Here is a 27,322-nt window from a genome sequence, read left to right as displayed (position 1 = left end):
GAATAATTGTGTGTATATGATTGTGATGGAATACTACTGTGCTATAAGAAATGATGAGCCAGATGTTTTCAGAAAATGAACTGGTACGAAGTGAAGCCAGCAGAAGCAGGAGAACGCTGCACACACTAACAGCAATATTGTGTGGTGATCAACTGTGAGCAATACAATGATCCAAAGGTCTCATGATGAAAAATGCTATCCACTTCCAGAAAAAGAACTAATAGAGAGTGAATGAGGATCGAAACATAATATTTTTCACTTTCTCTATGATTTTCATGGTGTGGTTTTTTTGTGTATGTGTATGCATGTCTGTGTTTTCTTTCACAACATGACTGATACTGAAATCTGCTTTACATGACTGCTTATATGTATAACTTATATTGAGTTGCTTACCATCTCAAGAAGGTGGGAGGGGAAGGAGAAAGAGAGAGAAATTGGAATTCCAAAATTTAAAAGGCAAATGTTAACAATTGTTTTTATATATAATTGGGGAAAAATAAAATATTCAAAAATGTATATAAGTATAGGCCATAATGTCACCATTAAGTGCAAAATTACAGAGACTATTTACTATTGTGATTAAAAAGAAGTGTTAAAGAGAAGCAAAGTAAAAAACAGAAATCAATCATAACCAAGGTATAATTGCTGTTTCTGGGAACAAAGAGATAAGAGAGAGGGGTGTGGGTGTGTGAGGGTATGTGTGAGTGAGTGTGAGTGTGTGTGTGTGTGTGTGTGTGTGTGTGTCTGTGTGTGTCTGTGTGTGTGTGTGTGTGTGTGTGTGTGTGTGTGTGTGTGTGTGTGTGTGTGTAGAAACAGAATTTATATTATAGTACTAACCTGTTCAGAACACACTGTATTCATTCCTGGCATCTGCAACGAACTCATCTGCATCTGGCCCATCATAGGGTTCATATTCTGGACATTTGTATTTCCTCCTGCCATGGATACGGTGATGCTCATGTTGTTGTATACTCCTGGCTGTGCAGGTGTAGGCTGGTTCTGATTGAACATGCTGTTAACTCAAAAACAGTCTGGATTACATACCTTGGGCCTAAAAGCTGGGATAATATACCTGGGTCCTGGTTCTTAATTGAAAGATGGCACTTAAAATACAGAATTTTATAAAGTTGTCTTATGGGAAATAAACCAAACTTAAACTAAAATAAACTTACAATAAAAGTTTCCATTATATAGGAATATAATTCACATTCAATTTGGACTTCTTTAAACAGTTTGTTAATCAGAATGAGAACTTCAAAATAAGTCACTAATGACATGGTGCTATGACATGGACAATAAAGATAGCATTATAGTGAAACCTATAACATTTAGAACAAATTTAAGAAAATATAACAAATAACTCAGCTACAGTAGGACTTAGATTGAATCAAAATTACCCTAATAACTCACCTAAAATCAATATACTCAAATCAACTTCCTTCAATTCAGTTCAATCCAATAAATTATTATGTATGTTATGTGTAAGGCTCTATGCTGGCCAGATACAAAAAACAAAAATGTAATAAAATAATCCTTTTTCTGTAAGGAACTTACATTCTCCTAGTATGGGAGAATAAAATGCAGAAGCAAATAAAATGTGTGATGCAATTAAAAAATTTAAAGAAAGAAACTCTAATAATTGGGTATTAGAGTTGCTTTGGGAGAGAGGTGGCACAGTAGTTGTCCTTTAAAGGAGGATAGAATTCTAAGAAGTGGAAGTGAGGAATTATTTTTCATACATATACACACATATAATATATATATATATATATATATATATATATATATATATATATATATATATATATTCAACTGTCATGCCAATTTGATTGCAAGAGAAAGCATATGAAGGCACTGACATAAAATAAGATTTGGAAAAGTAGACAGAAATCAGATTGTAGAAGGCTTTAAATATCATTTTATCCTAGCAGCAATAAGGAACTACTGAAGATGTGAGTTTATGAATTACTTAAGATGACTGATGATGAGGTCAGATTTGCACTTTAGAAATATCGATCTGACAGCTGTGGAGGATGGAGTGGGGACAGCAGAGACTAGAAGCAAAGGGATGATTTAGGAGGCTACTGCAATAGTCCAGTTAAGAGGTGATGAAAACCTGAACAGGGTTTGACTTTGGGCAAATGACTAAACTACTCTAGTTGCCTCAGTCAATTCTCCAAAAATACTATAAATTTCAGATTAGGAACTTAAGTGGCTTGGCACTTAAGTACCCTCCACATCTCCTCTTATGACATTCACACCCAAGTCTATCTATCTAAATATGTAAATATGTCTGTCTTTACTTCTATATCTACACATTTGACCACATCAACCCTTAAAATAATCTACTGAGATTTAGTAAGAGAGATTTGTAATGGTACATACATCCATACCAATGAAAAGAAGCACAGATCCTTAAATATTAAATACATATTATCTATCTCTTTTTTGAATACTTAAAGTATTTCTAAGCTATAAAAAAGATATTCAAAACATTAGGGCCTTACAGTGTACATTAAAGCCACACAAACATAGCTCTTAACATAACTGGGCCTGGATACAAGGCTCTGATTTCCATGTTTCTGAGAATAACTTATCCAATTCTTATCTAAAAACTACCACTCACAAGGGATTTCCCCCTCCCCCCCATCTCAGGCTTTTGTTTGTCCCTGCTTAATCAATTCAAACCTTTATGTTTATATCCTTAATGATCTAAGATTTCTTTTAATTTAGTTTTTATTTGAGTATTGAACCCCTAAGATAGCCTTTACCTTTCATTAGAGAGTAAGTATGGTTAAAAAAATTTTTTTAAATGATCAAAAGCCTAAGAGCAACCAACATTAAAACAAAAAGCTAAAAAAGTCATGAAATCACATTAAATTTTAAAACATTAATAAAATAATAAATTTAGGTATAAAAAAACAAAAAATAGGAAAATGCCAAAAATTAGGAAAATGCCATGCAGTACCATACAAAAATATGCAATTGGATTAAGATACCTGATCATTAGGCAAACTCTCTAGGCATATTTGTTTAGGGCAAGTAATTATATTGGTTTTTGACAAAATAAGCTATCTTTAGGTGAGTTGGTTTTAGATACATCTTCCTGCTCCCATTATATCTTATTTGTCTGGCTTTGCTGGAGAATGAAGTGTTCCTCAAAAATAAATATCCCCGAAAGTTGAAGCTTGACCTTTGAAATGCTATAGTTTTAAAAAATGTTAACTATTTTTATGTGAATCTTTTAAAAGATACATCACACTTTCCTGCATTCTTAAACAGAACATAATGAACATAATGTATATCTTCTTTTCAAGGGCAATATCATGAATTTCAATTATTTTCTTATACTGTAATGCCCTCTGGAGCTACTGATGGGTATAGGGCTAACCTTCCCTTAACCAAGTGATCCTAGACAGAGTCTAGACTATTGTTTAGTTGTTAATTTTGTTGACTCCACAGTCTCCTTCATTCTGTTAGCTGATGATTCTCTCTTTTCAGGCATGACTTATTCTTAAAAAAAAGTCAAGTGACAAATAAATTGCTGTAATAGATTTACCATTGATATATTGTGTCTTACATACCAGCATGCACATGACATATGAGAATTTAATAAATACGTATTAGTGAGTGATCTGTAAATCTTTCTTCACTGATAAACTGGAAATGACAATTATGTAGTCAATAATTATCTTGTACATAATAAAACCAATCTTATGATTGTCTATTGTTATAAAAACTAATATAAAGGCATACTTTTCAAGTAAGACAGTAGAAGAATAGTTCTATTTCTACTATTTTGGTTTTTTCCCTCCTCCCTCTCTTCTCATTTATCCCTATCCCCTCTCCTGTTAGAAAAAAATCAATGATCAAATCAATTGTGTGATCAGGGTGAATAAGGTATGTTAATAAAGGAAAATAGGGTCTAATTTTTATGAACAGATTGTTAGATGCAATGAATTTTGGTCATAATGTAAATAATTCTCTTTAGGTCACAGGTGATAATTTGGTCTTTGATTTAATTTTAACTTCTAAAGTAATTACAAAAATAAGTATTAATGAATCACTTTTAGTACTTTCAATTCTTAAAGATAAATTTGTCCCAATAAAAGGCCTTTAAGAATAAACCACAAGATTAACAGGAACTAGGTATGCCATAAAACAAACTCTTTGAAAAGCAAGAAGTGTGAAAAAATAGAGGCATACCTTTACATATGTTACCCAGTAAAGTGTACCATGAGAACAAAAATACAAGATGACTAATCTGAATTCTAGGGAACAGAAAAATCCAACATCCCTATTTATCAAATATAGATCTTGCTTTGGCTAATTTTTGCTAATATTCTTATTAGGACACACTGTAAAAGTCTGTTCAGGGAGGCTGAATTCAGTACACAGGGGTAGAATAGTGGTAAGGAACCATATTTTGGTTCCTAAGGGACATGTTCCAATTAACATCAGGACTATAAAACATCTGGAGCCTATTTTGAATCTACAATCTCTCTTGCTAGAATGTGAACTCCTTAACTGCCTATAAACTTGCTCAGATCATTTCAACTCTAAAAAAGCCTTCCCTTGACTCTTCTACTCAATCCACCTATCATCCCAATTCTCTCTACTTCACTAATTACCTTCTTGAAAAAAGTTTCACTTCTTTACCACACACTTTTTCCTTAACCCTTTACAACATGGTTTTTACTCTCATCACTACTGAAACTGCTCATGTTACTAGTGACCTTTTTCTTTCCGAATCTGGAGACTTGTTTCAAAACTTATGCTTTTTATTCTCTGATATATTTGTTGGATGCTGTTAATTTTATTTCTCCTACTACATGTGCTCTGTTGCTTTGGCTTCAGAGATACTATATTCTCCTGGTTCTCTTACCTCCTCCCTCCTGCCTCTATCATCTTCTTTGTTGGAATCTCACTCATTTCCTATCTGCTTAAGGTAGACATTCTCTAAAGTTCTGAGGCTGCCTTCTTTTTTTTTGTCTTTCCCCAATTCCCTGGCCACTTCATGCATATCTATGGATTTAATTCTAAGTAGACGACTGCTGAAGAGGCTGAAGACTATATATATATACATCATCGCTCTTACTTGTTATTGCCAATTGTTCCTTGCTGCCAGGTCTTCATGTCTGGTGACTGGTAGCCTGAAGTGGGCTGAGCTTGCTGCAGCATAGGGCTTTGGGATGGAGGAATCTGTAGTGACATCATGGGACTGCCAGGGCTGAGAGATGGAGTAAAGTTGGGTTCACCTTGTTGGCCTAATCCTGGAAAATGAGATAAAATGTTTCCTATTTTGATCATACTAGATTGTAGCTCCACTTAATCTTTTCAAAATATTGCTCAATCATATATATAGATATATATACATATTTTAAAATTTTTTATATTTTATTTCCCCCTCAATTACATGCAAAAACAATTTTTAACCTTTTTTTGGTAATTAACTTTAAAGCTCAAACATTATATATTTTTTTAAAAATTCTTTTTAATGTAGTAAGTAAAATGATAATTGCAAAACTACTTGTCAGGTATGCTACAAAGAAAACCTTCAGTGAAGTCCTGGTCCAATGCCTCATCCTAGAAAGGAGGTGGTCCTGGAACTCTTGAGGTGGAATAAAAACTATGCCAGATTCTACCAAACTGGAAGGGTTTTGAATGAGCATATGTCAGCCTGTGTCATCCAAAGAGTAGATAACTAGGAGTAAACTGGCCACAGGATAATGGTTATGATTTCTGTCAGTGAAGGGGGAACTGAAATCAAAAGAGCAAATTAAGTGGCAACTATGTGGCAGGTGCTAGGGATTCAAAGACAAAATGAAACAGAGCACATTTTCTTCTGGATGGTCACATGTACACATATGCATATAAACATACATCACACAAACACACACACACACGCACGCATGCACGCACATATACTTCCAAAAGTCTTACTGCAGTTTTAAGATTTAGCAGCTTAATAGCTAATCCTAACCCTAATTCCAGGCTTTAATAGCTTCAACTGCACTAAGAGTTTTGGAATACCCTATATATACATACATGCATGTATAAACACAAAATTAGCAGAGAGTATTTTGGGAGGGGCTAGAAACTCATAGCTAGGGGAAGAGATCAATAAAGTCCTTTTGTAAGTAGTACTTAATCTAACTTTAAATGAAATAGGGTTCTAGGAGGTAGAGGTCAACAAGCAGCACAACCAAGGCATGGAAGACAGCCTGTACAAAAACAAAGATATAGGACATGAAATGTTATTTCTGAAGAACAGCAAGGTCAATTTGCCTATATGAAGGAGAGTAATGTATAAACAGTCTAAAATGAGAAGTTAGAGCTTTAAATATCAAATAAAGGGCTTTGTATTTAATTCTAGAGGTAATCAATAAACTAAAATTTACTGATTGGGGGAAACATCTTCAGTAAAAATATCACTAGCAGCTGTGTGGAGGATGGACTGGACAGAGGAGAGATCTGAATCAGTGAGGCTAATTAAACTAAGAGGCTAATGCAATAATCAAAATGAAGGTGATAAGGGTCTGAACCAGCTTGTGAGATTAGGCAAATAACCTCTCCTCTCTAGGCTTCAGAGTGTGGTGGTTGTGTGAATGGAGAGAAAGGATGGATATAAGAGCTGCTGAAGAACTGACAAGACTTACAAATTAATTAGATTTGTGTGGAAAGGGAAAGTGAGGAAACAAGGATGATTCTAAGGTTATGAACTTAGGTGGGAAAGGACAGGTTGTTCCTTCAAGAGAAATGTGGAAGTCTGCAAGTGGGGAGGTAGGGAAGGGTTTGGTAAATGATTTGTTTTGGATATACTGAGTTTGAGATGCTGACAGTACATTCCAGATTGTGATGCTCAATAGAGGATTGGAGGGCAGGATTAGAGTTCAAGAGAAGAGACTAGGGCTATCTACAGATCTATGAGTAATCTGTGCAGACATGATAATTTAACCCCTGAGAGCTGGTGATATCAACAGGAGAGAACATACACAGAGAAAAGGGCTCAAGACTAAGCCCTGGGGGTAATGAGCCTTGAAGTCAAAGCATCAGATATGGAAGATAAATCAGCAAATGAGAGGGAAAAAAAGCCAAATATGTTGGAGGAGAAACCAAGAAAGACTGTCATAAAACTCCCAAGAAGAAAGCATAGAGTCAGTGGTCAATGCTGCAGATATCAAGGAAAGGCAAGAATTGAGGAAAAGCTATCAGATTTGGCCATTCAAAGAACATTGGCAACTTTGGTCAATTTTAGTTGATTGATAAGTTCAGGAGCTATACTGCAGAGAGTTTAGAAGTGAATAAGAGGAAATGAAGCAGAGACAATAAGATCAGAGAGCTTTTGCTAGGAGTTTGGATGTGAGAGAGGAGAGATGCAGGATGATAGCTTGAATGGATAACAGGAGCAAGTAATGGTTTTTTGAGAAATGAAATAGATCCAAGATTCTTGAAAAATTGCTCAAAATTTTTTTCAAATCCTTCTCTAAATGAAACTGAAAGGTTCACAGGAGGTGCCTATTTCTTTTTAATCACCTCTATGTACCCTGATAAAGCTGTGAGATGTATGTTTTATTAAAACAGACTTCTTCAACAACCTGCATTGTACCCCTTTCTGTACATTTAAGCTTTAAGAGATTTACATCAAAGACAAATTTAAGTCTAAAAAGAATCTTATTAAGATCCTTAGCACAATGAAATCTAGTATAGTAGACTCTTGAAAAAGTGAACTAAATGAAATTAATATTAATATACCTAATACAAAATGGTGGATAATCTACCTGAGACCTTGATCATTGCCATAGAAACCATGTGGTTTGAGAGGTAAAAAACTTAAATAGTAGGAAAGATAGGGAATGGGAATGGTTGACCCCAGGGTAGTGTAGCCAGTGTGTACACCAGCATGTGGTGATCACGAATTTATCAGGGAAAGTCTCTGACCAATCCCTTCAAGTAACTGTAGTGAGGTTAATCTGAGTAAAGGTTATAACCAGAATCATGGAACATTCAATGCTAGAAGGGTCATTACAGGTCAACTAATCCAAACTCATTTTTCTAGATAAGGAATCTGAGGCCCAGAGAGGACAGGTCACTTGGCTAAGCTCACATGACTCTTCAAGGGAAGAAACTGTTCCACTTTTCAAATCTTTGTAATACAAGGGCCTAGCACAATACTTTGGTAGGCTTGTTCCTGGTGGAACAAGAATTTGAACCAAGTCTTCCAATATCCAGGGTGTACTGCTCTTTCCACTATTCTATCATCTTCCATCAGGGTCATAAATGCAATGGCAATGAAGTAGAGGCAGCAATGCATGAATCAATTACCAGTTTAGCCTTAAACACATGAGTCTACAGAGTTCAAAAATCACTGGAAAGGGGCCAGAGTCCATGCAACAAAGAAGGCTAGGTAAAACATAGTACTAAAGTAATGAAATAATGTCCTGCACTTGGGTACAACTTCTCATTAGCAGAGTTTGAATGGAGTTTAGGACCTGAGGGTCCTGATCAACTGGTTCATGTATACATTCCAAGGAAGAACTCCAGTGAAGGCAAAGGACAAAGGTGGAAAACTTAGAAAGGACATTAAGCCAAATATTGGGCTCACATAAAGAATATACATGACAAAGTCCAATAGATGGCTATCTCAATAAGCAAGAGGTAAAATTTCTGGAAGCTAGATGGAGAAGGATGCCAATGCTTAAAACAAAAAGCTGAGTAGGAAGAAGTCTCAAAGTTAGGGTCATCACTGATCACACATATGAGCAAAGGCAAAATGGAGCTGAAGAAGGAAAATTCTGAGACAATCAACTTAAGTAAATGGAGTTTAGGGGACAGTCACAAAACTTCTCTAGGTCTCTGATTCCTCATCTGTGAAATGAAGGGGTTTGTCTTGATAATTTTTAAGGTTTTTGTTTTTAGCTTCAAATGAGCCTAAGAAAAGTCTGGCAGGCTGCTTTTCTATGGAATCCTGACAGAATTCAGAAACATTTCTCCATTTCCTTTGAAAGAGCCTTTTCCTAATTTTGCACAAAGAACTAAGAGTTGAATTGGTTCACTAAAGGATCAAGGTAGGGAAGGGAGGAGAGTGCAGTCAGTGGAGATGGTCTAGGAAAGAACTAGAGAGTGGAAGGACCAGAGTCAATGGTGAAGATGAAGAATAGGATTAGGAGTTGTAATGCAGAGGGAAAGGAATGATAAATGATTATGATTAGATAAATGAATTTCATGAACATGGAAATGTAACTGCTGTAGATGATGGCACTCTATGACCATCTGTATATGTAGCTAATGTTGTAAAGCAGAGGAGTAGCTCATGGAAAATGAATAAATTAAAGAACTGGAAAGCAAGGATGTTTGAGGGAATATCAACATTCTTACTAAAGTCCACTAGTATGAGAAGAGTTGGGGAGGAATGATCTTGATTGAGCAAGTTATTAAATTCATTGAGGAAGAAAGGAGATTATTCTGCAATTAGGGGTGGTTTGTAGATAACAGCTACCAGAATTTTGAACGGATGATAAATATGAATTAAATGAACCTCAAAGGTGGGGGGGGGGGGGAGGGGGGGAGGGTGGGGAAGAAGATTATTGAGTGACAGTAACAGAGGAAGGATCTGTAAGAGGCAATAGGAGTAAGGGGTATTTTGGCTCCCCCATCATGACTAATGAATAAGAGGTATAACTGAAAGTGCAATAGTGGAAAAGGGTGGTCAGGAATGTTGCATTATTATGAGGAGGGAACCAGATCTCAATAAGTGCCAGATGATGGAAGGAGTGTAAAAGGAAAGGTTTAAGGTGAAATTACTATTTAGTTTAAACTACAATTTAGTTTAGTTTCTGGTTATGTTCTGCTGTTTTAATAGTTGTATTTTAGGAAAAAATACAATAAAATACAGATGTATGAGTTTTTATGTCTTCTCATTATTTATCTATACCGAGAATAAACCTACCATAAGACCTAAGCTACCTTTATCAGTACCATTGTCACATGGTGGCATCTACTGGAATTGTAGGAATAGAGGATCAGGATGAAATAACCACTCTCTACAGGAATATCTTGCACATTCAAACTAATTAAGGTGACAATAAAGTGAATATCTGAAAAGACATGTAAATAACAAGAATGGGATAATTAAATGGGTCATGTCATTAATGTTAAATATAATATCACTAAGACTTTTTTTGTGTCAAGGATCCTTTGGCAGTCTAGTGAAATCTATGAATTTCTTCTCAGAATAACATTTCTAAATGGTAAAATAAAGTAACAAAGGAAAAAAATTAGACTGAAATGTAATTATCAAAATATCAAAACCCCCAAGTTCACAAGCCCCAGGTTTCATTAAAAATGTATATTCTAAGACAAAGGCTTTGACATTTTCTCTTTTTGGAAGATTCCCACAACTCCAACAAAAATAAACTGGAAAAAGATTTCCACAAAACTGAGGAGGGGAGAATAAAATTTTATGTTCTGTTCAGAAATATTAAGAAGAAGAGTTAGAGTTAATGGGAAAATAGATTAAACAAAGAGGAAAGCAGGGTCAATCTTGTGGAGACAGGATAGAGGGATAACAAAATCAGTCCCGTTACCTCTACCAACAAATAACTAATTTTCAAAGTTCTATAGTCTCCATCAGTTTGGAACTCTCTATGATCCTCCCTGGGCACTGTAATCTTCCACTTTGATCAACAGTGCTCTCTAACCTTTTCCTAAGATTAACTCCTAACAGGTACATAACTAATAATCCTGTGATTCTATAAGTCCCCTAAATGATTATGATAACAATTAAAATAAAATGGGATTATCACATATGTTTAAGCTTATTTTGTAAAAAGAAAAGAAGTCCTTTATCTTCATACACATAAATTCACCCTAACCACAGGCTAAAAAAACCCCCAAAACCCAAACTATCAGCCTACAATTGTTATTAATGTTATTTTTACTAGTTAAACGAGATTTTCCAGTCCCTTCTGGTGCATAATGAAATAAGCTTGCTTATACATTAACTTTAAAACAACAAATTTGAATATGGAGTCTGTTTTCTTTTAGACCTAATTTCCTTTAAGATTTGGGTCTCTGCTTTTAAAACTAATATTAGTGTACTGCCTTCATACCTGATCCTGGATACTGGAAGACACTCTGCTGCATCTGAGGATTGATTCCAGTACCAAATTGTCCTCCAACATTCCCTGTCATACCTCTGTTGACCATATTGTTGCGGCTGGCCAAGGATGCTTCAGGATTTGATGTCAGTTGTGAAAATGGGCTGGTAGAAGTTGGAGGAGTTCCTGGGTTTGTACCATAACTAGAAGGGTAAGGGAATTGCTGTGGAGCACCCTGAGGAAGACGAGAAGTCATTTGAACTGGGAGTCCAGATGAGGGAGGGAGGTTGTTCCCAAAGCTTTGCTGTCTCATTAACAGAGCTCTCTGTTGTTGTATTAGCTGCCTTTGTCGATGCTGTTGACTGTACAATTCTCGCTGTCGCTGTGCCAACATCTGGGCATTCAGGGGAGGCTGTAAAAGAAAATAAAATTAATGTTAAAATAATCAAAAACATTATCTACTAATACAAGCACAAGGAAAAAAGCTAAGTAACATTTTCTGGTAGATAACATCAATGATCATTATGCAAAGAAAACTAGAAAAAGAAAAGAAAAATAAATTCCAAAATAATCAGAAACATTTATAAAAATTTACTTCTATTATCAATAAAATTAAGACAGAAACACTAACATGGGCTTTGAACATCATAATTAAGTTCAATTTTCCAATAAAAAGATGTAGAGATTTAACTGTTAAAAGCTGAGAAGATGTTTTGATCAGGATTGTGGCTGTGCTCATTGAAGTTGTTTAAGCATCTATATATAATTAAACAGAACTTTAATTTGAGAAAAAGAAATCCGGAAGATTGTTGATGCATTCTCTTTCATCTAGGTAAGACTGTAAAATCCTTTTTTCCCATTTCCAAACCTGCCCCACATGCACAGGGTCCTACAAACTGACATTTTTAAAAAGGGTATTTTGATAACTCTTTCTATACATTGAGAAATTTCATCAAAAATTATGCTTTCAATGACAAAGGGCAAAGAGGTACAAACACCTCCTCAGGAATTATATATACTCTATATATTCCATGGGAGATCTTTTCTCAGCTCTGTCATTTACCCTATTTCATTACAAGTCATAACACCCAATTCAGTGTCTCAGAAGATTATCACTTTTATTGAATGAGATGAAACAGGAAAATAAACAATAAGGAGAACTATTCAATAATTCAGAATACTACTAAAGTTCAACATGGTAAAGTAAAAAGACTCTGAAGTTGGAGGATCTGGTTTCAAATTCCATTTCTGATGCTTACTTAAATCTGTGTGACCTTAGCCAAACCTAAGTTCAGAGGAATACAATGCTAGGAATTTGTTTAGCAACTGTTCAATATTTTTCCCCGTCAAAGTAGCTAGTTGTTGTCATCTACACTGATGATCTGCATTAGCAGAAGAAATAATGGCATGATGAAATCATGATCTTTAAAGCACTTAAGTTAAAATAAAGAAAAAAAAAAACCTCTTTTACAGTGAAATATTACTCCAAGGGATTATAGGAACCTCAATACAGTTTATAACTATAAAACTGTGAACTAGATAAAAATGAAACTAAAATTTAAAAAGATATTTGCACTCATTTGAAAGAAGCATAGCATATGTCATGCTGCTGAGGAAATTTTCAATATTCAGATATAAAGTGATAATAAATCATACAGCTCTACTGAAATTAAAACCCTATTACAGGCACTCCAATTCCAAATTACTTGGGTGGGGGGAAGAACACAATTTTCTGATACAAGTCTTGTATGAGTTTAAATAAGGTAGTTAGTTTTCCTACAACACATATATCACTAAATAAGCTAATCATATAAGTTCTGGACCCGCAGAACTGAGAGATTAGACTCTGGACACATATAACCCAAGCAAGAGGAGGAGTTACTATCAACACCATCACTACCTCTCCTACTTCCTACACCACCACCACTACACTCCTTCCCCCAATCTCTTATTCCAACTACTACTACTGGCTTTTTCTAAACAATGTGATAGTCTCCAGGTCACATCACTATTTGGTGAATTGTGGTTTAATGTACTTTTTAGTAATGCACAGTTTAGAAATGCACAGTTTAGGTCTATTCTAGGGAAAAGAGAAAGTTTCATTCAGTATTCTGAAAGGAGATCTGCAGGGTTCATTCTTGTTTTACTCTCAGATGCAGGGACATTAGACCTCACTACAAATGTCTACTAACAATGGTCTCCCTTTTTAGGAACTTTTTATGCCTGAGAAGCAGCAGCCAGGTAACAGAAAGGACAATGAGTCAGGAATCACAATATTAGGGCTGAAATTTAGCCCCTCATTTATCTGTCAGCTGAGCAAGTGACTTAATTTCCACCTCCATTTCCTCATCAATAATAACACTTGGAACTGCTTCTAAAAGATTGCTGTGAGGATTAAGTAAGATAAAATATTTTGTAAACTGTAAAAATATCATAAAAATCAATGAGTGTTTTCATTTGGTAGCCATTTATTATATCTAAACTTCAAAAGTTGATCTTTAAGTTATATACTTCAACTCTAGTTCAGAGTGACAGGAATACAGGATACTGGTAAAGAGAAGCAAGGCAGGATGGGAAAACAACAAAGGAGCTAGTGGAGTACTGATCCTCATAATGAATGCCCAGCCCCCACAATCATTAATGTACTGCTAGTGGAAACAGTTCAAAGTTGAGTCTCCCTGCACAAAAGAACATTCCATGAAAATCTCTTTATCTTAAAATAAAGGGTTTACTATTTCACTCACACATTGAGTCATTTTTTAAATGACTTTTAAATAGGGACATTGAACCATGACAGCCTTACAGGAAGTGGTTTCCCTGTTTAGAAATTGGTAAGAGCAAAAGAGAGAAATAAAACTAAGTTCATACTTACATTGCAAAATAATGTTTACAAGCAAAACACCCAGTAGCTCTGAGCTAAGAAAAACAAGTATTACTGTCTCTTTAAAAAAAAAAAAAGGTAAGGAAAATGAGGCTCAAAGATGTTCAGTGACTTTCTCAAGGATTCTATAGCCACTAATCAGAAGGGCACTCAAACCCAGGTCTTAAAATAACAGCAACAATGTAAATGGAGAGAACCATCACAAAACAATCAAAAGTGAATGTTGTAAAATTACTAAGAATAACCGAGGCCACAAAGATATATGAGAAGATATCCTGGCCCACAGATGTGGAACACTGCGTATATTTTGAGTCCTTTTTGATGTATTTATCAGTTTTACAGATTTCTTCTTTTTTTTATTTCAAAACAACACCTGCTACATAGGATGGCTTTCTTGGAAAAGGGAGAAGGTCTTAGAAAAAGTTTTGGTGATGTAAAAACAAAATGTATCAGTGAAAATTTATTTTAAAAAAAGTCTTATGACTTTAAAATTTAGTGTACTGATTCAGTAGTACCAAACCTTAAACAACAGTATAAGGCAGGTGTAAAATAGATAACTTCGATTATTTTAAATTAGAAATTTCTTGGATAACTAAAATCAATGTAACCAAGAATAGAAGGAAAGCAGAAAATTAGGGGGAAACTTTCATAGATAGTCTCTCAGATAGGATATGACTGTGTTGGAATACTTGCTATGATGTAAGAAATGATGAGTTGATTGATTTTGAAAAACCATGAAAAGACTTGGACCTATGAAGGAATATGCTATCCACCTTCAGAAAAAAGAAACAACAAATAGAAATATGCATAGTATGGTCTTACATATATGTGTGTGTATATATATATTTACAGGTGTAGGTGTGTGTGTATCCTTGTTTAATTGTAGCCCGGGGGGATGGAAAGGGAGGGAGAAAAAAAATAAAGTAAAAGGTGCATAGCAGAGAACAAAAGAAAATCTAGAAGGAAGCAAACAAAAGCTGTGTAGCTTTGAAAAAAAATGTGTAGTATTTTTTACATAGTTTTTCTTAAAATGGACATTTATTTTATATTAAATCCTCTCACGTTCTGCTATATAAACGGAAATGTTCTTTATTTTCCCTTTTCTTATTCTGTATTTAAGTAAACAAACAAACAAGTAAAATAAAATAAGGTCCAGTCTACTTTACATTATACTGTGTTGTATTTCAAGAATTATTGGGTGAATCTGCATCTAAACAGGTTATAACTTCTCTGGCCCACCTATTAAATAGCTTCTGCTTTCCGAAGTAACATTTAAGGTTCTTTTTTCTCCCTGGACCTTCACATTCTTAACCAGCCTCTTAATTCCAGATTTTAAATCCTGCTTATGTTTCCCAGATTTATTTGAAAAACTTTCCATGTATATTTATATTGAATGAAATTTAAACCTTCTTTCACTCCCCTCCCCCGCAATGCCTAGGCACACACTCGTTTACTGAATGTGTTGCTTAACCTACTCTCAACTTTTTTAAAATCTTTTTTTTATTCTATTTTCTTCCTTTCCCCCTGCCACAGTTTTTGTCATGCTTTTCTCTACAGATGTCTTTATCTATCTGTCTATATAGCATATGCATTAAATCGTATCATAGTCCTAACAGAGCAGGTACAGTTAAAACTAATCACCTCAAAAAACGATAAAGCCAAATGAACCTTAGGCTTGACTACTCTTTAAGAAACATCACTTTTGAGGAGTCAAAGATATGACTAGGAGGCTGTTACTAGCAATGTTACCATTACCCTGATAAGACAAACAAGAGTTGGGAGGTACAAACCATTCCATGATGGGAAGTGATTGATGTATGCATTTCTGGGCAGAAGTAGCTAGGTCTCTGGTAAAGCTATACACATAAGCTTTCTTAGGGTGCTGAACTAAATTTCCCAGCACCTCTTAGGTAACTCTTTTTCGGGGAGTTGGGGGGAGGGAAGGAAAAGGGAGGGAGGCTTGTTCTTGGTTAGGCCTTTTGCTGCATATTGATAAGCAATTCTATGAGGAACCTGAAGTCCTTTTGTAGCACCAGAATAAGTGATTTTATGCTCAGTTGCAGAAAATGGGAAGTGACTGTAGAATTTTCAAAGAGCTGAAGGAGAGGAAAATGGGTGAGATGGAAGTGACCCAGGAAGCTCTAAATAGAAGATGCGACATGTAAAGAAATATATAAGGGCTTTTAGTCTGCAGGACTATTGCAGACCATTATTTAATTCTTCCAACTTGAAGTTATAATATGGTCTAGATAAAGAAGCTAGAGCATCATGGAATTCAAGATTTACACAACAGAGAGATGAAATATGGTGTTCAGGATTGGAAACAAGAGTACCATCAAGCGTGAGTAGGGGGTATCAGGGAAAATTAGGCAGCAGAAGGCAAAGATGAGATAGGGGGTTTTTGACATCGAAAATCAGAGTTGGGAAACTGAAGATTATTTTGTGGCAGAATCATTCCAATAGGGATGTGGGGCCTAGAGGAAAAAATCACTTTGAAAAGAGCTTTTTTATTATGGTCTGACATTTTTATTCACATAAGATCTAACTAAAATATCACGGGCTGTCTTGCTCTGATCAATGGAAGCTGTAGAAAAGACATCAGCAACAGCAGTTAGTAGGCAGCAGAGGGATGTCACAGAAAGGCAATAATCAGCTTAAGAAAATTACAAAGGAAGAGGCAGTTTATGCTGTGCTTAGTACATTTTACATGCTAATCCTAGCCATGCCAGCTGTTTCCTCCTTATCCCAAAGCTGCCATGGAGAGACCCCCCAAAGTACAGTGCAGAGGAAGCACTGGATTTGTAGTCAAAAAAGCTACTTACTACCTGTGTGAACTTCAAGAAGGCACTTAGCCACGCTGGGCCTTAGGCTCCTCATCTGTAAAATGAGGAAGTTAGAGCTGATTATCTCTAAGTTCTTTCGAGATTTAAATTTTATAACCCCATGACACTGACAACAGCCCTGAGTTGTGTTTGCTTCTGCTTCTTTAGGCCATTTTATATTTAAGAAAGTTAGAAACTGCTAGGAGAAGCTTTCTTTTGCTCTCTCACAATACTTTCCCTGTTTATCTATAAATCAAACTAGAATGATGGGATGTATAAAGATTATTTGACTGGTCTAAGAAAAGGACAAATAATTTTAAGTCCTTTGATGAGGGAAACCTTAATGGAAAATGGCTTAATGAGATCAAACGAGATAATATTTGTAAAGCATTTAGCATAATTCCTGACAAGAAATAGGTGCTATATAAATGCTTATTCCCTTCCCCCATTTAAGAAATTTAGCAAAGCCTTTTAAAGAAAATAAACTTAAGTGTACTGATTTGTGATACTGAAAAAAAAATTAGTTATAACTGCATAAGCACCTAGAGATAGGCTCAGCTTTCTGTGACCTTAATGTTGTGACAACTGTGTTGTGTGTGTGTGTGTGTGTGTGTGTGTGTGTGTGTGTGTAAAATAATTAAAGATAATAAAAGATGGATGAACAGAAGAACTTAGATTATGTGTTCTGCCGTTATGGATACTCTCTCCAACAGTACAAATTAAAATCTGTTCATACATTTTCATCATGTTGTTAGGAGCCCTCTCAAGATGCTGATATTGTGCATATACCAATGTACTACAGGGGTTGTCTAGCGCAGAAGTCTCAAACACAAGGCCTGCAGACAAACCCCTGAACAAAATTAAATGTAACTGGAAAATACTGAACAAAATATATAAAAATACAATAAAACATAAACAATGCTAAAATGTGGCTAAGTTCTACGGAGTCCATAGGGATTCTTACGTATGGCAGTGGCCAACTGGCCTTCTTGCCACAAAACTGGCTGAGCACTTTGGTCACCCAGTTCCTTAACACTGTGTCTCCTAAACCATTTTTTGTTGGTGATATACTATAGCCTATTGATATTCATCACGACTTTCTTTATTATCCTTTGGGTTACCTGCAACTTTAACTAGAGACTGATATTTTATTCTTGATGACCATATCGGCATCACCGGAAGATGGTGTTAAAACACTAGACCTTTGTTTCCAGGAAAAGACTGGGATTATTAAAAGCACTGTGCAATTTCCTTGATGCAATTCAGACTACTCCACTCTTCTTATTCAATTCCAATCACTACTAACCTATTTTTTCTCATTTGGATGTTATGCTGGACATCCTACATGTCCATGTTGGAGTACAGCTAAGTGGCACAGTGGATAAATTGCCCAGTCTGGAGTTATTACGACCTGAGTTTAAAGTTCAGCCTCTAGCTGTGTGCTACTGGGCAAGGCAATTAACCTCAGTATCCCCATACATTAAATGAGGATAATGCTAGCACTTATGTCCCAAAGTTGTTAGTATCAAATGAAATAATATTTGCAAAGTGCTTTGCACATAATAGGTGTTATAGAAATGAGTTATTATATGACAGGGGCAAACATCTTCAATAAATACAGACATATCTTTCCCTCTTTAATGCCTTGCTTGACACTTATAATCACAGGTCACTGAACAAATTTATTTCCATCCTTTCAAGGAAATCTGTTATTTTCATATTTGCATGGGAGCTACTTCATTGGAATAAAACTTCTAAGGCTAGGTTTTGCTTTACAGAATCATATGACTGAATGGCGAAATAAAATTAAATAAATTCAACAAACAACAATCAATCACGTGATCTTGTATTTTCTGCATCTTTCAATCAGCTGTATAAATATGAAAATGTGGGCTGTTGTACTGGTCATTTGTGAAAGCCTGCTCCCTCCTTTCTGATATTTTTATCAACGATATTCTCAATACACATTATAAAATCTAAGACAAGTACAAAGGAAAATATTATCCATATTCAGAAAAAGAACTGATGGACTCAGAATGCAGACTGAAGTACATTTTCTTCACTTACTATATCCTTTCTCATGGTTTTATTTCCTTTTGATCTGTTTCTTCTTCCACAACTGTGACAAATATGGAAGTATATTTTACATGACAGCACATATATAAACTACATCAAACTGCCTGCCATTTTCAGAAGAGGGGAGGGAGAAAAATTTCAAACTCAAAATCTTGTAAAAATGAACACTAAAAATTTCCTTGATATGTAATTGAGGAAAAAATAAAATACTATTTAAATTACCAAAAAATTTGGTGTCATTTCCACTATACTTCTCTGTATGTACTTGGTCTGGTCAAACTTTACTTACCATCTAGGTTTCCATTAGCATAGTTTCTACTTCCTAACATCCCACAGAGGAGAACTGAGATGTTTAGAATTTGAATGTGGTAGTTCCAAAAGTCAAGAAGGGGAGAGCAGAGTTTGTTTTAGTAAATCCTGAGAGACTTTTCCCTTTTTTGAGGGGATCATGTATTGTCTTCTACTTTGATCTTCAAATGTTCTTGCAATGATCTGGCTTAACTGGAACATTTGCCAATCTGCTGTTTTATGAGGTCATACTGCTCATAATTTTCCCTCATATGTTTGGATAGGGGCACAAATATTTAATGGCTAAGGTGGTTTCTAGGCTCTTAGGATCTCATTATGGTTATTGATTTATATCAGTTAAATGGCCTTGGAAAATGTTGATAGTCTGTGATGTCTGTTCTTTTATCCATGCCTTGTTTTTTAGTCTCAACAGCTTGTTAAACCAAGTAAGACTGTTGTTGTTTAGTCCTTTTTCATTCATGATGGATTCTTTGTGACTCCTTTTTTGGAGCTGTTTTACTTGTATGCCATTTTTTCTCATTTTTTACTCTTATAATTTGATATTTTTCATCTTTTTTTTTTTTTTAAAATAAGGTCAGAGTATACCCTACTCTTGACAAAGGACCCAAAAGTCAAGTAACTGCTTGGGGAAAATGCCCAAAAAAGGGAAAAAAAAATAAGACTATATAGAAGGTTACTTTCTTGGTGAACAGGTATCTTCTCCCATCCTTTCAGATGAGGAAGAACAATGCTTACCATCAGGGAAAGACATAAAAGTCAAGGCTTCTGTATCCCAAACATCCAAAATAAATATTCAATGGGCTCAGGCCATGGAAGAGCTCAAAAAGGATTTTGAAAATCAAGTAAGAGAGGTGGAGGAAAAATTGGGAAGAGAAATGAGAGAGATGCAAGAAAAACATGAGAAGCAAGTCAACAACTTGCTAAAGGAGACCCAAAAAAATGCTGAAGAAAATAACAGCTTTAAAAATAGGTTAACTCAATTGGCAAACGAGGTTCAAAATGCCAATGAGGAGAAGAATGCTTTAAAAAGAAGAATTAGCCAAATGGAAAAGGAGGTTCAAAACTCACTGAAGAAAATAGTTCTTTAAAAATTAGAATGGAACAGATGGAGGCTAATGACTTTATGAGAAACCAAGAAATCACAAAACAAAACCAAAAGAATGAAAAAATGGAAGATAATGTGAAATATCTCATTGCAAAAACAACTGACCTGGAAAACAGATCCAGGAGAGACAATTTAAAAATTATGGGACTACCTGAAAGCCATGATCAAAAAAAGGGCCTAGACATCATCTTTCATGAAATTATCAAGGAAAACTGCCCTGATATTCTAGAACCAGGGAGTAAAATAAATATTGAAAGAATCCACCGGTCACCTCCTGAAAGAGATCCAAAAAGAGAAACTCCTAGGAACATTGTGGCCAAATTCCAGAGTTCCCTGGTCAAGGAGAAAATATTACAAGCAGCTAGAAAGAAACAATTCAAGTATTGTGGAAATACAATCAGGATAACACAAGATCTAGCAGCTTCTATATTAAGGGATCGAAGGGCATGGAATATCATATTCCAGAAGTCAAAGGAACTAGGACTAAAACTAAGAATCACCTACCCAGCAAAACTGAGTATAATACTTCAGGGGAAAAAATGGTCTTTCAATGAAATAGAGGACTTTCAAGCATTCTTGATGAAAAGACCAGAGCTGAAAAGAAAATTTGACTTTCCAACACAAGAATGAAGAGAAACATGAAAAAGTAAACAGCAAAGAGAAGTCATAAGGGACTTACTAAAGTTGAACTATTTACATTCCTACAGGGAAAGACAATATTTGTAACTCTTGAAACTTTTTTCAGTATCTGTGTAGTTGGTGGGATTACACACACACACACACACACACACACACACAGAGAGAGAACACAGGGTGAATTGAATAGGATGGGATCATATCTTAAAATAATGAAATTAAGCAGTGAGGGAGAAATATATTGGGAGGAGAAAGGGAGAAATGGAATGGGGCAAATTATCTCTCATAAAAGAGGCAAGCAAAAGACTCATTAGTGGAGGGATAAAGAGGGGAGGCGAGAGAAAAACATGAGGTCTACTCTCATCACATTCCACTAAAGGAAAGAATAAAATGCACACTCATTTTGATAGGAAAACCTATCTCACAATACAGGAGAGTGGGGGACAAGGGCACAAGCAGGGTGGGGGGGAGGATAGAGGGGAGGGCATGGGGAGGAGAATGCAATCCGAGGTCGACACTCATGGGGAGGGAAAGGATCATAAGAGAATAGAAGTAATGGGGGACAGGATAGGATGGAGGGAAATATAGTTAGTCCTATACAACACAACTAGTATGGAAATCATTTGCAAAACTACACAGATTTGGCCTATATTGAATTGCTTGTCTTCCAAAGGGAAGGGGTGGAGAGGGAGGGAGCTAAAGAAGTTGGAACTCAAAGTGTTAGGATCAACTGTAATGTTCTTACCACTAGGAAATAAGAAATACAGGTTAAGGGGTAAAGAAAGCTATCTGGCCCTACAGGACAAAAGAGAAGACAGAGACAAGGGCAGAGAGGGAGGATAGAAGAGAGAGCAGATTGGTCACAGGGGCAATTAGAATGTTTGGGTTTGGGGGGGGAGGGGATAAAAGGGGAGAAAATTTGTAACCCAAAATTTTGTGAAAATAAATGTTAAAAGTTAAATAAAAAAAAAATAAAAGAGGCAAGTAAATGACTTTTCAGTGGAGGGAAAAAGAGGGGAGGTGAGAGAAAAAACATGAAGCTTACTCTCATCACATTCAACTAAAGGAAGGAATAAAATGCACACTCATTTAGGGATGAAAACCTATCTTACAATACAGGAAAGTGGGGGAGAAGGGGATAAGCAGGGTGGGGGCGATAATGGAAGGGAGGGCAGTGGGAGGAGGGAGCACTCTTGGGGAGGGATAGGATCAAAAGAGAGAATAGAAGAAATGGGGGGCAGGATAGGATGGAGGGAAATATAGTTAGTCTTACACAACACGACTATTATGGAAGTCATTTGCAAAACTACACAGATATGGCCTATATTGAATTGCTTGCCTTCCCAAAGGGAATGGGTGGGGAGGGAGGGATGAAGAGAAGTTGGAACTCAAAGTTTTAGGAACAACTGTTGAGTATTGTTCTTGCAACTAGGAAATAAGAAATACAGGTAATGGGGTATAGAAATTTATCTTGCCCTTCAGGACAAAAGAGAAGATGGGGATCAGGGAAGGCAGGGATGTTAGAAGGGAGGACGGATTGGTGATAGGGGTAATTAGAATGCTCGGCGTTTTGGGGTGGGGGGAGGGGAGAAATGGGGAGAAAATTTGGAACCCAAAATTTTGTGGAAATGAATGTGAAAACTTAAATAATAAAAATAAAAAATAAAAAAATAAGGTGAAAGATTGGCCAATGTAGGAATTTGTTCTGCTGGATGATATTTTTGTAAGGGTTGTCTTTCTGTTGGGGGAGGACAGTAAGGAGAAAAAAATAATGCTTATAAAAATAAATAAAAATTTTAAAAGACCAGTGGTTTTGCCATATACAGGAAATTCCGAAATGACTTCAAGATACAGCTTTGTTGTTTGTGATGGTATTGGCTTAAAGGGCCCGAAGTCTCCCAGTGCATCCTAGGTCATCTCCAGTCATCCTGATGAATGGATTCAGATGGCTCTGGAGGATAAGTGAGGCTGGTGACCTGTACAGCCCTCCCTCACTCAAAACAAAGTCAAGTGCAAGTCATGTCATCATTTCTCTGATGGCATGGTCTTCTTCCACAAGGAAGGACGAACACAATTTGAACATTACCATGTTGTTCAGTTGTGTCTGATTTTGCACAGCCCCACAGACACAGAAAGCCAGGTCCTTCTGTTCTCTACCACTATCTCTCAAAGTCTGTCCAAGTTCATGTTTGTTGCTTCCATGATACTTCCATGACAGATGCTATCCATGTCATCCTCTGCTGTCCCCTTCTCCTTTTGCCTTCAATCTGTCCAGCATCAGTCTTTTGTGATGAATCTCATCTTATCAGTACGTGGCCAAAGCCTTTAAGTTTAAGCTTCAGAATTTGTCCTTCCAATCAACAGTCATGTTTTAAGGACTGGTTGAGATGAACTTCTTGCTATCATCCAAGGGACTCTCAAAAGTCTTCTAAAGCACCATGATTTTAAAGCACCAATTTTGCAGTGCTCAGTTTTCCTTAGAGTCAAATTCTCACAGCCATACATTACTACTAAAAAAACCCCACAGCTTTAACTCTATAGACCTTTGTCAACAAAGTGATGTCTTTGCTTTTTAATATGCTATCCAGATTTCCCGTAACTTTCATTCCCAAGAACAAGCATCTTTTAATTTCATGACTGCATCACTGTCATCTGAAACAATCTTTGAGCCCAGGAATATAAAATCTGATACTGCTTCCATTTCTTCTCCCTCTATTTGTCAGAAAGTAATGGAACCAAATACCATGATCTCAGGGGTTGTTGTTTTTTTTTTTAATGGTAAGCTTCAAGCCAGCTTTTACACTCTCCTCACTTAACCACATCAGGAGGAGTTTAAATTCCTAATGACCATGTTAGGACATTCCAATCGCTGAAGTATTCATGACATATAGGCTTGAGGCATCTGTGTATTCTATAAAGGCTTCTCTAGTTTCTTAAGCTCAAATAACATTTTCCAACATATTTGTCACCATTCTCTCCCATGTTCACTTCTCTGCTGACATTATAGTATTAAAGTATATTAATTAAGACTGGAGGATCTTATTGAATACTTCATAAAATTTCTCAACTTCCTCATCCACTGAAATAGACAACGACAAAAACTGTATGTGTCAAGTTCATCATCAACCCTCCTCCCTTTTCCTCTGCTGTCTTAAGGGCTATTGCACTTGTGGGCTGGGGAATACCTCCAACCCCAATAACTGAGATCTCATTTTCAATCATCAAGCAAGATCTGGATGTATCCATTTCCTTGAATCCTTCTTCCTTTGCCCATAGCTCCCCTCACCTCTACCTCCATATTCCTGCCTTAGGATGTCTCATTTTAGACCTTGGGCCTGCTCCTGTAACGAGTTAAAATATGGAATAATATAGGACTATTGTGTTAAGGATTGCTGGCCTGACCCTTTTGAGAAAATACTATAAGTCCTCAAACTGCTATAACAGACTAGTACATCATCCTTCCATATAGATGAAACTTTTTTATTTTTTTCTATTGGTTTCATTTAGAAGTTTCATTTCATGAAAATTAAAACGAATGAGAGGTACCACCTCAAACCTATCAAACTGGCTATTATGTCAAATGTTGGAGGGGATGTGGAAAAATTGGGGCACTGTTGGTAGAGCTGTGAACTAATCCAACCATTTTGGAAAACAATTTGGAACTATACACAAAGGGCTATAAAACTGCATTCCCTTTGGCCCAGTGTTGCTACTATTAGGTACGTATCTCAAAGAGATTTAAAAAAAGGAAAAGGACTTAAATATACAAAAATATTCATAGTAGCCTTTTTCTGGTGGTAAAGAATTAGAAATTGAGGGGATGCTCACCAACTGGGGAATGGCTGAACAAGCTGTGGTATGTGATTGTAATGGAAATACTATTGTGCTATAAGAAATGATTAGCAGGATGTTTTCAGAAAAACCTGGAAAGACTTACATGAACTGATGCAAAGGGAACAGAACCAGAACGCTGTACACACTAAACAACATTGCACGTTTAACTGTGAATGATTTACTTGTTCTCAGCAATACTAAGTTTCAAGACAATTCTGAAGGACTTATGAGGAAAAACATTACCTACTTCTATAGAGAGAATTGATGGAATCTGAATGCAGATCAAAGCTTATGGTTATTCTTTCTTTTTCTGTCTGTGTTTTCTTTCACAAGATGAGAGATATAAAAAAAATAGAAGCAGCTTTATTTTAAGGAGGAGTTCCTAGTCACCCATATTTTCATTCTTCTCTAGGCTGTACCTCTAGATTTTCTCTACAATGCCCCAGAAACCTCTTGATCCTGGAAGCTCACTCCACCTCTGGACTATTTCATATATGGTTAAATACTTTCTGTCCCTGTGATCTCTCTTTCTGGTTGGTTCCTTCCATTTTAAGTAGGAAGTTCAGGCCAGTCATGTCTTTATTCCTCTCCAGGCTCCATTCCTGCCTCTTTGTCTATAAGTCCCACAGGATACCCACACCCCCAGTCCCTTATTCCCTTCCCTGAACCTTTTGTTCCCTTTTATGTATTGTTTTTCTACAAGGATTGTCTTTTTGTTTATGTATTTGTATGCCCAGTACTTTGGCACAGTATCTGGCACACTCAATGAATACTTCTTAATTTGTTTGAGTGAAAATGTCAAGACAGATATTATTAATCTGGTATTGTTTCTATGAGGATGTAACAATGTCAACAGGTAAATTAATTATGCAGATGTTCTGTAAGCCATGTATTTCTCAGCATTCTCTATTCTTCCCTCTCCTTTTTTGGCCACTTTGCAACTACAGAAATGGAAGGGGACACTGTAAGACTGAAGGCATTTCTTATTTTTCTGTTTCATGGATTACCATAGGCCAATGATTCACTTAAAGTCTGACCTACTGGTGCTGAGGCTATCCATACTTAGCAAGTCTGACCCTCAGAAAGCAGACAGTCTACTTTTAAGAATGTAGCTAAAGCTTTTCCAGGATGAGAGAATCTGCCACACCTTGTGCTCCACTGGCACAGCCTTTAATAATAATAACATATTTATCATGTACGAGTTTGCTTTTACAAATATTATCTCACTTGAGCCTTACAAATGCTATCTTTAGCTCCTTTTTTCCTAGGAGGAAATTAGGATTGAGAGATGTTGAGTGATTTTGCCAGGATCGTAGAGTTAATTTATTGTCCAGACTACATCTGAAAGCATATTTTCCTCATTTTTCTGACTCTAGGGTCACTTCCACGAAGTAATGAAGCAGGACTTCAGTGGAGAGGTGTAACAGGCATATATACATACCCAGGGTAGCATTCAAAATAATTTAAAATTACTCCTGGACCACTAAGTCCATTTTTTTTTAACTTTGCCATCTAAGCCCAATTAAAAACAAAACAAAAAGCACAATGCATCAAATAGGTTAAAATATTTCCTTTAATTGGGCATAAGATTCCTCCATTTCTGAAATGAGAAAATTCAGCGACAGAGATGTTCACATTATTTCATTTGTGACTCTTGAATTTTTTTGACTTAAAATTTTAGATACCATGGCATAGTGAACAGAGAAGCTGGTCCCAGTTATCAGGAAGGTGTGACTTCAAGTCTCACATGTTGCATATGCAAGTTTCTTACTTTCTTAGTTCCCCAGGTAACTCTGTAAGCCTGTAAGTTGCCAAGAAAGTACCAACCTGCAGTGGTAGGGAGTTTTCTCACCAGGAATTTCTTATATCTGTGAAAACACAGGACTGTCCCTTTCTAGCCCTGCCACTACTCCTGCTCCAGGGTAAAAATTATCTATCCTGCTTGCTCCTATTAACAAACCAAAAAACCCTCAACCCCCAAACATCTTCACCAAAAATAAGAAGAATGGTCCTGCATGTGGCCAGACAACAATAAGAGATGATATAATTATTTGTAAACACCAGAAAAAAATTATATTGTAAACACCATTACCATTAGAGATCAGCCCAAGCCACACTTTGAAAACCATAGCTCTGGGTTGATAAATGCTAACAACACGTACTTTTACATCATTACCTGTGGCGTGATCTGTTGTTGAATGCCTGACCTCATATTAATGCCAACGGGGGCAGATGCTGCAAACTGGTTTAAGATAGCCTGCCGATTTTGGTGTATCAACTGGAGAAAGACAGGGAGAAAATGAAATAACTACACTGCTACAAGCAAACATTACGTAGCACAGCCCAACAGTTAGTAGGGACATTAAATTTAAACTGCTTGCTTAAGCAAAATTAAATATTGTTTTTGCCAAACCTATTTGCCAAAAAGGAGTAAATATTCAACACTCACTAAAAACCCAGTGAATAAAAAGCATGTAGATATAGTAGCATATTGAAAAGTAAGTGAAAGAAGTATTTCATGATTTTAAAAATGGTCAAAATTTCAGAAAAATAAGAAAAA

At 36.1% G+C, this 27,322-nt stretch overlaps 1 protein-coding gene across 13 annotated transcripts in view; it reads right to left on the bottom strand.

Moving 5' to 3' along the window:
- Window positions 1-27,322, bottom strand: part of NCOA1 (nuclear receptor coactivator 1) — a 241,668-nt gene that overhangs the window by 12,859 nt on the left and 201,487 nt on the right. For 11 of the 13 annotated variants that reach the window (XR_011972410.1, XM_072633863.1, XM_072633870.1 and 8 more), the window contains 4 exons: window positions 26,939-27,040; window positions 11,112-11,511; window positions 5,099-5,273; window positions 838-1,012 (listed from right to left, as the gene is read on the bottom strand). Coding sequence is in view for 12 of the 13 variants with exons in the window: in XM_072633863.1 (XP_072489964.1) it covers window positions 838-1,012; window positions 5,099-5,273; window positions 11,112-11,511; window positions 26,939-27,040 (852 nt within the window). In the remaining variant the exon portion in view is untranslated. Of the gene's footprint in view, window positions 1-837; window positions 1,013-5,098; window positions 5,274-9,949; window positions 10,098-11,111; window positions 11,512-26,938; window positions 27,041-27,322 lie in introns of those variants that run through there. The other 2 variants (XM_072633874.1, XM_072633871.1) reach the window with 2 other exon arrangements.

The sequence above is a fragment of the Notamacropus eugenii genome, chromosome 1 (assembly GCF_028372415.1).
Source record: "Notamacropus eugenii isolate mMacEug1 chromosome 1, mMacEug1.pri_v2, whole genome shotgun sequence".
NCBI classification, from domain to species: Eukaryota; Metazoa; Chordata; class Mammalia; order Diprotodontia; family Macropodidae; genus Notamacropus; species Notamacropus eugenii.
This window is presented reverse-complemented; position numbering and strand designations above follow the sequence as displayed.